An 11,982-nucleotide genomic window follows, 5' to 3' on the forward strand; every position below is an offset into this window, starting at 1 on the left:
GGAGATCTGTGATTGGATCTCCCCTGACAGCTTTAAAAGGTAAAAATTGCCAAGGATATGCATATGCACATATACACATGATAAGGCTGGGAAAGGAAGGTGTGACGCCCCTTTCACTCACACTAAGTGCCTGCCACCCTCAGCAACCCACCCCACTTTCTCTCTCCCAGGTTCTGGGTAAAATGTAGGTCAGACCATCACATGTTGCTTCCCTTCTTGTTTCTTTTAAAATCTGTAGAGAGGCATAACCATTTCATACCGCAGGTCCTGTCTCATTCACAGAAACATCAGCAGAAAGGATAGCCCAGCCCCCACTCAGACACTTCACAGAGTTATTGGGTTTGGGGCTTGTACACTGTTCCATTCACACGCTGCCACCATTTATTCATATCCAGTGATATGTAGGTAGGTAGGTAGGTGAGCAGATAGACAAAGATATTAACTTGTGTGTGTTTCTTTCCCTGAGACACAAAGCTCACAGGCTTAAACAAACAAGGACTGAAGAAAGTCAGATAGAGGTAAGGTTTCTTTTCCGTTGAACTTTTGAACTGTTTCTCTATTCCAGTATCTTGGATCTTGTGTTACAGATTGACTCCTTTTAGTCAGCTAGCTTTAAGCTGATCTTCCCCTCAGCTTTGCTCAATCAGACACCTTCATATCCCTCTCCACTCCCTAGCTTCCAACTCCCAGTTTTCCAACAGTTTCTCTCTAACATTCGATCAGCTCTCATGTCCCCTGTGCAGTGTTTTTGATTTAAATCTCCCCCCCCCCCCGAGAAACTCACATAAAATAGAGGTGAGCATACAATATGTTGTTTCTCAAATGTTTTAAATTGTAAACTGTTTTGAATGCCTTGGCAGCTGAGAAATGCAGTAACTAAATAAAATGTTTTCCCTAAAGAGAAGCAGTGCTAGACTGCAGTGTAATTGTTGTCTGTAGATTTATGGGGTAATTAAACAGTTAATCTCTTCCACATCTTGTTTGGTATGAGATGTTTGTAGTTACAGTATTCACATCAATACATTTTGTGGGCTGCAGTTCTTAAAATTTCAGTCTAATATAACAATGTCTAAATTATGTTGGTCAATTACATAGTTACCTCAGTGTGTTTGTTTTTTAAACAGTTTTTAAACATTTAATTCAAAAATACAACCTTCTCCCCTTTCCACCAAAAACATTAGTTCAGAGGTGACAAACTCATTTGTTACAAGGGCCGGATCTGACATAAATGTCACTTTGTCGGGCTGGAGCATGTGTGCTATAAAATGTAACACGAGGTACCGGAGATACAAACTTTAGAAAGCTTATTTCAGATGCCAAATGGCAGTAGCAGGCTTTATTTTATTTTATTTTATTTATTTATTTATTTATTTTATTAGGTTCATACCCCGCCCTTCCCGCTTTACAGCAGGCTCAGTGCAGCTTACACTGGTGAATACAAAACAATTAAAATCACATAGTCATCTAAAACAATTCAGTTGAAACACCGGATTATGTGATATGTAGAAGGGTAGTAGGCATGGAGATATCAGCATTGGTAATGAGACAGGAAACCTGGTTCTCTATTTCATCCAGGAGGATTCAGTCCAGGAGGATGCAAACAATAAATGGACATAAGTCTGACGAAGTGAGCAGTGACTCACGAAAGCTCATACCCTGCCACAAATTTTGTTAGTCTTCCAGGTGCTACTGGACTCTTACTCTTTCTACAGCTATAAGAAACCACAACATTCAAAAAACAGTGGAGGGACATTTTAACCTTCCAGGACATTCAGTTGGTGATCTGAGAGTAGCAGTTCTCTTACAAAGGAATTTCAAAGGGAGATTAGAAAGAGAGACTGCTGAATTGCAACTGATAATGAAGCTTAATGCATCCTCCTGGGCTGAATTGAAACCTAGATCTCGCTGAGGGTGAAAGAGGAGAGTGCAAAATTTTGCTTGAAACTCAACATCAAAAAAACTAAGATCATGGCATCCGGCCCCATCACTCCTTGGCAAATAGAAGTCATGGAAGTAGTGACAGACTTCATATCCCTGGGATCCAAGATCACTGTAGATGGTGACTGCAGCCATGAAATTAAAAGACGCATGCTCCTTGGGAGGAAAGTGATGACAAACCTAGACAGCATAATAAAAAGTATACATCACCCTGCCAACAAAAGTCCATATGGTCAAAGCAATGGTATTCCCAGTAGTAATGTATGGCTGCGAGAGTTGGACCATAAGGAAGGCTGAGTGCCCCCATGGATCACATCACACCAGGCCCTCCTGTCTTCCGTTGTGCTCCGGAGTTTGCTTACTTTCATGTTCGTTGCCTCGATAACACTGTCCAGCCATCTCATCCTTTACTGTCCCCTTCAATCTTTCCCAGCATCAGGGTCTTCTGCAGTGAGTGCTCCCTTCTCATTTGGTGGCCAAAGTATTTGAGCTTCAGCTTCAGTATCTGGCCTTCCAGGGAACAGTCAGGGTGGATTTCTTTTAGGATTGACTGATTTGATCTCCTTGCAGTCCAAGGGACTCTCAAGAGTCTTCTCCAGCACCATAATTCAAAAGAATCTATTCTTTGGCGCGCGGCCTTCCTTATAGTCCAACTCTCGCAGCCATACAGTACTACTGGGAATACCATTGCTTTGACCAAATGGACTTTTGTTGGCAGGGTGATGTCTCTACTTTCTGTCAAGGTTTGCCATCGCTTTCTTCCCAAGGAGCAGGCGTCTTTTAATTTCATGGCTGCAGTCATCATCTGCAGTGATCTTGGATCCCAGGAACGTGAAGTCTGTCACTGCTTCCACAACTTCTCCTTGGGGCTGGATGTCATGATCTTAGTTTTTTTGATGTTGAGTTTCAAGCCAACCTTTGCACTCTCTTCTTTTACCCTTAGCAAGAGACTCTTTAGGTCCTCTTCACTTTCTGCCATTAGAGTGGTATCGTCTGCATATCTGAGGTTGTTGATGTTTTTCCCAGCAATCTTAATTCCGGCTTCTGAGTCATCCAGGCTGGCATTTTGCATGATGTACTCTGTATATAAATTAAATAAGGAAGGATTATATAGAACCATAAATGTATTTTTAAATACTTAGCCATCTACTTCCAGTCATTCAACCATGGAATCCAGTCCAGGTGTGATTCCTAATTAGGGTCTTTTTGAAAGAAAATAAAATCCCAAATTGGCACTGAAAAATCTAATCTGAAAAAAAACAACCTCTCCCTCTTCCTCTGTCTCCAAATGAGGGAAGAGAGGCTTAGCAACACAGCAGCAGCCCCGGAAGAGGAAGCAGGTGAGAGCAGAGGGAGCTATTCTCTGGTGCACATGTGCGCACTTTCTTTTTCCTTCACCTTCACTTCCTCCCTGAAGGAGTTCTTGCGGGCTGGATTCCAGCCCTGCGGGAGCTGCATCTTTAACACCCTTGCATTAGGAAAATTAAAGATTTCACATATACCTTTCAACTTATAGAAGCTTTTAATTTTGAATGTTACTCATTGCAGGAAATTTACAGATCATGATATCTATTAGTGCATAAAGTCTCTCAGTGTATTTGAAATTAAGACAAAAGAATAATGTAGAATTTAGCAACTGTTCATTCTTAGTATGTAAACAAAGCAGGATTGTACCTTCTGAATTACTCTAATTTCAGTGTTTGTGTCCCACACCTCCCGTATATAGACAGACAGATGTAGAAGGCCACAATTGTTATTATTGCTTGTACCTTTATTCTTGAAATGCATTTTATATTTTAATGGGTTTTTTTAAGTCATTGGGTTGGATCCCATAATTCTCAAATAGAAGTTCACAGAGTGGAATCTTCCTGTCTTCCCCAGCTATCCTCTGTGACCTCCAAGGAGGAGTAGGTGCTGGACAAAATGCGTGGTATAGTAAGGAGGGGTTAGAGAAATCACCCCCCTCCTCCTTCTACTACCCTGTTTCCCTGAAAATAAGACCTACCCAAAAAATAAGCCCTAGCAGGATTTCTATGCATTTGTGGTATAAGCCCTAGTGTGTCTTCTTGAGAAAAAATAAATATAAGACAGTGTCTTATTTTCAGGGAAACACGGTAGTTAAAGAGGAGAGGGGCAATTTTACCCAGTTACTTCTTCTTGTCTCTCTGCTACGTGATATTTTTTGTCCATGATGGCTCTCCCCCTCCTCAAGTATAAGCTTTTGTGGATAAAGGTATCTGGGGTTTTATTCTAATGGTTTCGAATCATGATGTTTTCACAGTGATTTGTGACTGCCTTGAGTCATAAGAAAAGGCAAGATATAAATATTTTAATAAACAATGTTAGAGGCTGAGGGAAGGGAAGGCAGGGAAAACAAGCCTCTGAGCTCCTTGAAATCTTGTCTTGTGGGATCCATCGCAGTGTTTTATCAGCTCTATTCCAGATAGCTTTGTGAGTTCCGGTAGGCTCTCTAGTGCATGACATGGGAATAGAGAATGGGTCAGAATGTGTCTTGGAAGTGAGGAGAGAGTCCTGGCAAGCAAGTGTACAGGTGGCTCAGAAAGGGGATCTTTGAAAGGGCTTAGCAGAGAAGGTATTAAATAGAGAGGAGGAAAACTGTTACCACTAACGTACCAATACCAGCCAAAGCTCTAGATTCTGTAGCAAAGTAACTGTTTATACAGTCAGAAATGTTAAAATGTAAGTATATCTTCCTTAATTCACACTATTTCTCTGGATTTCAGAATGTTACAGCTTCCATTTTGGGCAGCAGATGCAATAATGAATTTAATTTATATACATACTTTCTGGTAGGCTGTTCCTGTGTTGATCATGTTAGATATAAACAGGTTATCAAAACAATAGCCCTGCTGTATTCTGTAGGAGTGCAAGGTTTATGTAGTACTGTCAGCAAGTGGAAATTTGAGACTTCAGTTTACTGAATCCTGATGCTTTCAACTCAATGTTAATCTCTCTCCAGCAGGGGTAATACCTTAGACTTTGATCTCTCTCCCACCCTTCCTCATGCATTTTGTGCTACACATTAGCTACAAAATCCAGTTGTCTCAGCTGGTAGATGATGTATTTATATGGTTCAGGAAAAAATAAATAGCTTTGACATTCTCCTTAAACAGGAGGTTTAATGTATTTGGAAAGGCTATATAATGCTTTATCTGTAGCAGGTTGCCATTATTCTTCAGTATGTGAAGTACAGGTTCATTCTGAATCTGACTAAGAAAACTGTTTAAGACAGCATTCATAAAGCTGTGAGAGCTGTGATGCCCAGGAATGCATTTAAAAAAATTGGTCATATTATTGTCACTTAAATTCTTATTCAAAAGCTAATGGCAAGCAAGGGAACCTTTTTGCCAAAATGCCATGAACCACAGGGGACTGTAGTAAAGAATGGGGATTCATCTTACTCTTCTGCTGGTCAAGGAAGTGTGGTGGGTATTGCTGCCCAATCCTTCTGTGCCTGGTGGGACTGGCCTTTCTGGGAGGTTGGAGCTGCTGGGAGAAAGTGGGGGAAAGATCCATATCTGTGCCCAGTTCATAATACTCAACTAAATGACTTTCTTCTGCTGAGAAAGATCCAGTGCATGTTTTTCTTTGTATATATCTTTCATATGCTTTGATTCGCTTGGTCTGGCTCTTTGTATTTTCCTGGGTAGAGGACAATTGTGACTTGACAATTATGAAGATCAATGGTGCGGTGTCTGTGAACATACTCTGCATCATTAATTTTTCATTGTGAACATTTTGAGTTGAATAAAATGAATTAAAGCACAATGGCTAGGTTCAGACATCATGCAAGAAAAGGTTGATTGGGAGTGATTGGCAAACCAGTTTAGTGTTGGCCATAAAAATAGACTGAGAAACCCACTACTGTCTACACTGACTTACAGTGGATCTCAGGATCTTAACTACAAGTCCAGCCCCGTTACTACAATTTCTGTTACCTGGAGGTGTCAGTTGTCTGAACTTGATGGCCTTTTGCATGCAAAAGAAGTGCTGTAGACTAAGCTATGGCATCTTTCCTTATCTGGAAAACTGTATCTGAAAAAGTTGACTTGACTTTTATTTACTTAGTGTTTAAGTAAATCTTTTATTTATTTAATATTAAAGTGATGCAGAACTCTTTGTACTTAACAGTACTCTTCACTTCTGTAATACATTTTTTGGACAGTAGTTTATGTGAAGCATTGGCCTGTTCCTGTTTCAGCAAATGCCTAGTGCTTAATATAAACCCAAATACTATACAGACAATGGGGAAAATATGTGAAAGAAAGTTTATTCACCAGAAAATGTACATATAATACAGCAGTTGAGTTAGTTATAAAATGTGTATTTGTTGGAGGGGGGGGAATTGAAAGGGAAAATTGATCAAAATTAAAAGCAAGCACTAAAGATAAGTGAGTTTTAGAATAGTTTTAGTAATGTAGATAGTATTAAGATCTGATTAGTATAGAAATTATCTTATTGCTAAGGTTAATACTATGATGGAATTGGATTTAAGCTGCCTAGGACAAAATGCATCTGACTACCAAGCTCAGCCACAATTTGTGGACCCCTCTTCATTATCCTGAATTTTTATTTGTATGTGTGTGTTTGGTTCTGGAAAGTTGGTAATGCCATTGTTTTGTTTTGATTGATTGTTTTTCAATTATGTGTAGCACTAGTTTTATACAATTAAAATAGCTTTCTGTTCTTTTTCCTCTGTTTTGTCCATTCTGTTTATGATACTAAGGGGGGAAATGTAATATTTACACTTTAGAAATAAAGCATTTGATATAAAAACCATCAATGTAGTATTAATTTTTTGTGGCATATTCAGGGCAAACCAACACCATGAACTTTGTTAAATGCATTCCTAAATGTTTTTCTTTCCTTCTTGCAGTATATACGCCTCTTTCTGCTTCATAACCCATCATGAAAAACATGTTGCTAATTTATAATCGCCACCATATAGAATTCAACAGAGCTCTCTAGTGCCATGTCTCCATATGAAAAGTGCTTCATTTCCCCTAATAATTAAGGTCACAGTTACTTCATATGTATTGACAATGTAAAAGTTAGAATAGTATAAGGTTACTCATGTAAATATCTTTATCTTTTCAATCTCCCACTTACTGTTATCCATAATTAGACGTATACTTTTGATTTTGTTCAAATAGGGGTTAGAACTGCTGCTTTCTGTTTAACAGCTAAATTATTGTGTTTATGACACTGTTTGAGCACTGAGAGAAAATGTTATATTATTAAATACATAATTTCTGTAAATATCTTTATAGAAGCTATGACAGCATTTCTCTAAGGGCTTAATACCATTGATAATGGTGACCCCTTAGGGTTTTAAGGGCAAGTGATGAAGCAGCGATGCTTTGCCATTGTCCTCTTCTGCAAAGTCTTCCATCCAAGTACCGACCCAACTTAGCTTCCGAGAACTGACAAGATTGGGGTGTACTATACCATTCTGTATCCCCAGTACTGATAATAACTGGGCTAAAAAATCAATATGCTTCAAGTGTAATCTGTGTATGTGTTCAGAGAGCAAATCAGAAGTTGAAGAAAGTAGACAGAAAAGGAAGGAGTCCCTGGGAAGATCAGGGACACATCTCTGTCATTCTAGAATAAATTGTTATTGTTTTTTAAATAACAGCAGGGTTGTAATTTATGGTATATAGAGGGGGACTAAAATGTGTAAAAATCTCATGATGGTAAAATAGAGTGTGCATGTGTGAATTATTCTGTTTGAAATGCATTGTAATTCCTCAGTATAAAGAAGAATAGCTAATTTAAGACGATAATCTGAGTCAGAGCTTTAACTGTCCTTGCGGTCTAAATTAATGAAAATGTTGTTAATATAACTTTCAGCGTATTGGTTTCTCATCATGGTACACATGTATTTATATGCAGAAATGTCACGAAGAAGGATGTATTTAACATAGCCATCTAGGCCCACTTTTTAGCCAAGTGAAAGCTTATCATTGTGAGCTATTATTTCCCAGGCATATCAGAGCAAAGTCCATATGTGTGACAAATCCAATGGGACTTAAATCTCTCACTGTTTAAAAATAGGCATAGCAAAGGCGTCACTAACTTAAACCTGTTACTTGTGAGTGTTAATCAATAGGTAAAGCTCTGCATCTAATCCATTACAATGCAGACAAATGGTTAGTAAAAGTGGTCTCACAATGTATATTAGTTTTAGCTTGGGCAAAATCTCATTAAAAATTTTTATCTCTTTTTTTCTCTCCTAACCATAGGTAGATATGCGAAATATCCTTGTCTCTGACAGCGTGAGCTTCGGACAAAAATTGGACTATTCAGACATAATGGTACAGCAGAAGCTGGATGAAGTAAAGGACCAAATTAAACGGGAAATAAGGAAGGAACTTAAAATCAAGGAAGGAGCAGAAAACCTTAGGAAGGTCACTACAGATAAAAAAAACTTGGCTTATGTGGATGACATTTTGAAGAAATCAAATAAGAAACTAGAAGAATTACATCATAAATTACAGGAATTAAATGCGCATATTGTTGTAACAGAACCTGAAGATGTTACAGGTAAAGTATATCAAGGTTACTGACATTTTGTGGGTTTTCTTGTTAGATGCAGAGTACTGTGTGTGGAGTTCCACTTGAAGAATGGAATTTGACTGCTTTTCCGTGCACCTAACCACCCCTTAAGCTTTTCCCAGGGATCAGGTACCCCCATTAACAACATTAGGTACATTGTGGAGATTTGAACTTTAGGTATGTTGTGGAGATCTTTCCCTCTAACTGCAAAGTCCTTCAAACAGTGGAAATAATTTCAGATCCAACCCATAGTTTTTAGGCCGTCCTTAACAATTAATCTTGCAGACTTTACTTTTCTGAAAGCATAATTCACAGGCATTTTAACCTGTGTCTGAATAACAATTATTTTAGAATTCTTATATTTATGTCTGTAGATGTTCGTGTCTGTAGAGAGCATCTCTATTCTGTAATGTGGAAAAGCAACTTTAGGAATTTCATGTGGCCAGTTCATTCACATCTTTATTACTTCTGTAGCTTGGTGTTTTAAGATATTGCAGAGTAACTTGGATATAAATTTATTTGTGTCCACAGGTCATGGAAAATATGCTTAGTTGTTCCATTGCATTAACGTAAGGGAGGCAAGTAATAGAAATTCCTCTTGCTGTGGTGTGTCATTGTAATCTTCATCATGCAACCAATTATATGGTGTGTTAGTGACCCAAATGGCATGTAGGCAAGTGCATCCTCATTCTAGCTCACCTATTCTTTTCTGTGTCTAACAATAATAGCTCTTCCTCCTCTGGAAGGTGATGAAAGAGATACTTGGATTGGATTTAAGGGATTATCAATTCCTAGTGGTTTTTCAGGGAAAGGAAACCTTAATCCTGCAGTGCAGTCCTTTGAACAAAAGGGCAGAAAACAAGAGGTCTGCTGTAACATGGGTTATACATATAGCTGCATTTCTGATGAAATGTAATGAAAATGGAATTCTGCTACTCTGGGGGAATTCTGCTACTCTCCTGTCTTCCTCTTAGGGGGGTTGCTGACGATTTCTTGGAAAATTAGGTAGAGATAAATTAGGAATAGAAATTTTCCTTAGATTGAAAACGTTTGGTTTTGTATCATCCCTGTTTTGTGCTAAAGTAGCATCAGTCTATCCTAATGTGCCATTGTATTGGTGTAGGCCACTTTAACACAACAGTACAACACAGTAAGTTACAATACTACTTTTAAATGCCTCAAACAGTTGGAACCAACTTTTGAGGCTTATTTAGAAAGGAGAAGAGACCGTGCAACAAAAACAGTAGTAACCAGTTACAGATTTTAGTGTACAGTTACCACTGTTTATAGTAATGTAAACTGTGTTGTAGTTTGGTGTTTGTGTTCTGTAGTGCTATTAGTATTGCACTGCTACTAGTATAATGAAATAAGACATTACATCTTGTTTTTAAAATGGAATATTGTGAATAACTTGACTCCATTGAACTGCAAGAGATGTTCTGCAAGCAGAACAGGGCTTTTGTCTTTCACATTGTGGTTGCAGCTTCTGAAAAGCTGATCATGAGGGTCCCTCAGCCCTCTGGATTGGTATGAGAAGCTGCAGAAGGAAAGGAGAATTGGTGGAAATTGCCCATTAGTTCAAGCAGAACTGTTGCTCACTTGCATAAAAGCAAATCTGGAGCTGTACTAAAGCAAGTGGTGCTGGGAGTACTGTGAAATGCTGATGAAGCATGGCAAGCACGATAATTACACTTGTGCCAAGAAAAGTTTGTATAAATGTTGCATACCATTCAGGGTATCTGTGAAAAGAATACTAAAAGTTGTACTGCTTGAACAGGGAATGCTTTTTTGCTTTCTATTCAAAAGTACAGTAGCACTTCTGGTAACTAAGACTACCTGACATACTGTGAGAAGGCTGAGTTTGTTTTTTCTAGGCCTAGCAGAGGAATTGCTGCCTTTTCTCTTTTTTAGTTAGAAGTCTGAACACCTGGGAGACAAATGGTAGCCATTGTGAATAGGCGCTGGAGAGAGATTCAGACAACAGAGGAGGATATAGATAAAAGGCAAACTGAATTTTGTGCTCTGAACAAGCATATGTGATTACAGTACATGTGCTAATAATATAGTTACTGGTCAGAGTGAGATAATGTGCTCAAATACTGCCATTGGAGTTTCTGGTGTCTTGTATTAGTATATTGCTGACTGTGTCTGGTTTGGGGTGTCTGTCTGCTCCCCCAGTCTTGCCATTTTCCCCCTTTTCCCCATTGCCTCAGTTGGAAGGAGATGCTGTCTGTCACCCCCTTATTATTACCATCATCATTTTTCCTGAAAAGTTTTTAAAGTCTTGTCTAGATAATTCTGACTTCAGTTATTAGTATGCCAGTTCCATCTTGCTGGTAGTTCGTAGCTGTAACAGTGGTCTGCATGGTTTGCTTGACAGGTTCATCCTGCTGTGTTGCATGTCTGTCGTAATCCCATTATAAAAGTCACTATCAAACAGTAGGCTTGTGTTGATGGATCTAGTTTTGAAGTGGCAGAGTTGGCTTTATGGGGCCCCACGTGAGAGAGCCAAATTGCATGTGACACTGTAGTTCTGTTGTAGGAAGTCCTGCTGTGCTGTTGTTTTCTTAAAAGCTACTGTAGGTGGAGAGGGTATGTGTGGATTGGGTCTGTATGCTGGGGGATTGGGGAAGGGGGTAACTCCTTTTTTTCTTTGCGGAGCTGTTTCTCCAATCAAAATGTCCCAGCAACTATGGATTACTGCCATAGTTAGTTTGTAATTGTTGTTGTTCACTGGTTTTAACTGATATTGTATTTATTAATTGTTTTAATTCTTTGTTATGTTATTTAATCTTGTTAGCCGCCTTGAGCCTGCTTGTCAGGCAAGGTGGGGTATAAATACAAATAATAAATAAATAAATAAATAAATAAATAAAATTCAAGCCCTGAAAGATACCATACAGGTACCTGTCTTTTCCCTTTCCAGGATATAATACAGCTTGGATGGGTGGACCAGATAGTGTTCTCAGAAAATACAATAAAGCCAAAGAAACATAAATCACACATATTCATGTAAATACAGTTGTGGGCAGGAAGTCCTTTTGTAATTGCTGTCTCATTGTAATGCGCATAACAAAAACAACCGGAGTAGAAATTCCTCTGAAAGAGGATAGTCTTGCACGACATTTTTCAGCCTTCAGAGTTTCATATTTGAATGACCATATTTTTAATTATTGTTATTATGTTGCAGTAATTGCAAACATTATATTTTCTAACTAATGTTGTTATCTATATATCTAATACAGAACATGCCCCCTGCGTGTGGATACTTATTTCCGCACATCGGGGGCACCTGGGGGGGAGGGAGATGTTTGTGCACACTTGGGGCAGTCCCAGGTGTGCACAAAAATCTAAAAACCCGGAAAAAATATTGGGGGGATACTTAAATCCCCCCAAAAGTGACAGAGCGTCCCCTGCGCATGCTGGGAGCCGGGGGGAGAGAGAGGCAAGGGGGGGATCGATCGG

General features: G+C 38.9%; 1 protein-coding gene across 1 annotated transcript in view; it reads left to right on the plus strand.

Moving 5' to 3' along the window:
* Positions 1 to 11,982, plus strand: part of PKN2 (protein kinase N2) — a 73,780-nt gene that overhangs the window by 18,148 nt on the left and 43,650 nt on the right. Inside the window, exon 2 of the mRNA XM_015429781.1 lies at positions 8,205 to 8,505. Within this exon, the coding sequence (XP_015285267.1) occupies positions 8,205 to 8,505 (301 nt within the window). The remainder of the gene's footprint in view (positions 1 to 8,204; positions 8,506 to 11,982) is intronic.

The sequence above is a fragment of the Gekko japonicus genome, unplaced genomic scaffold (assembly GCF_001447785.1).
Source record: "Gekko japonicus isolate JY-2015 unplaced genomic scaffold, Gekko_japonicus_V1.1 scaffold978, whole genome shotgun sequence".
In the NCBI taxonomy this organism is placed as follows: Eukaryota; Metazoa; Chordata; class Lepidosauria; order Squamata; family Gekkonidae; genus Gekko; species Gekko japonicus.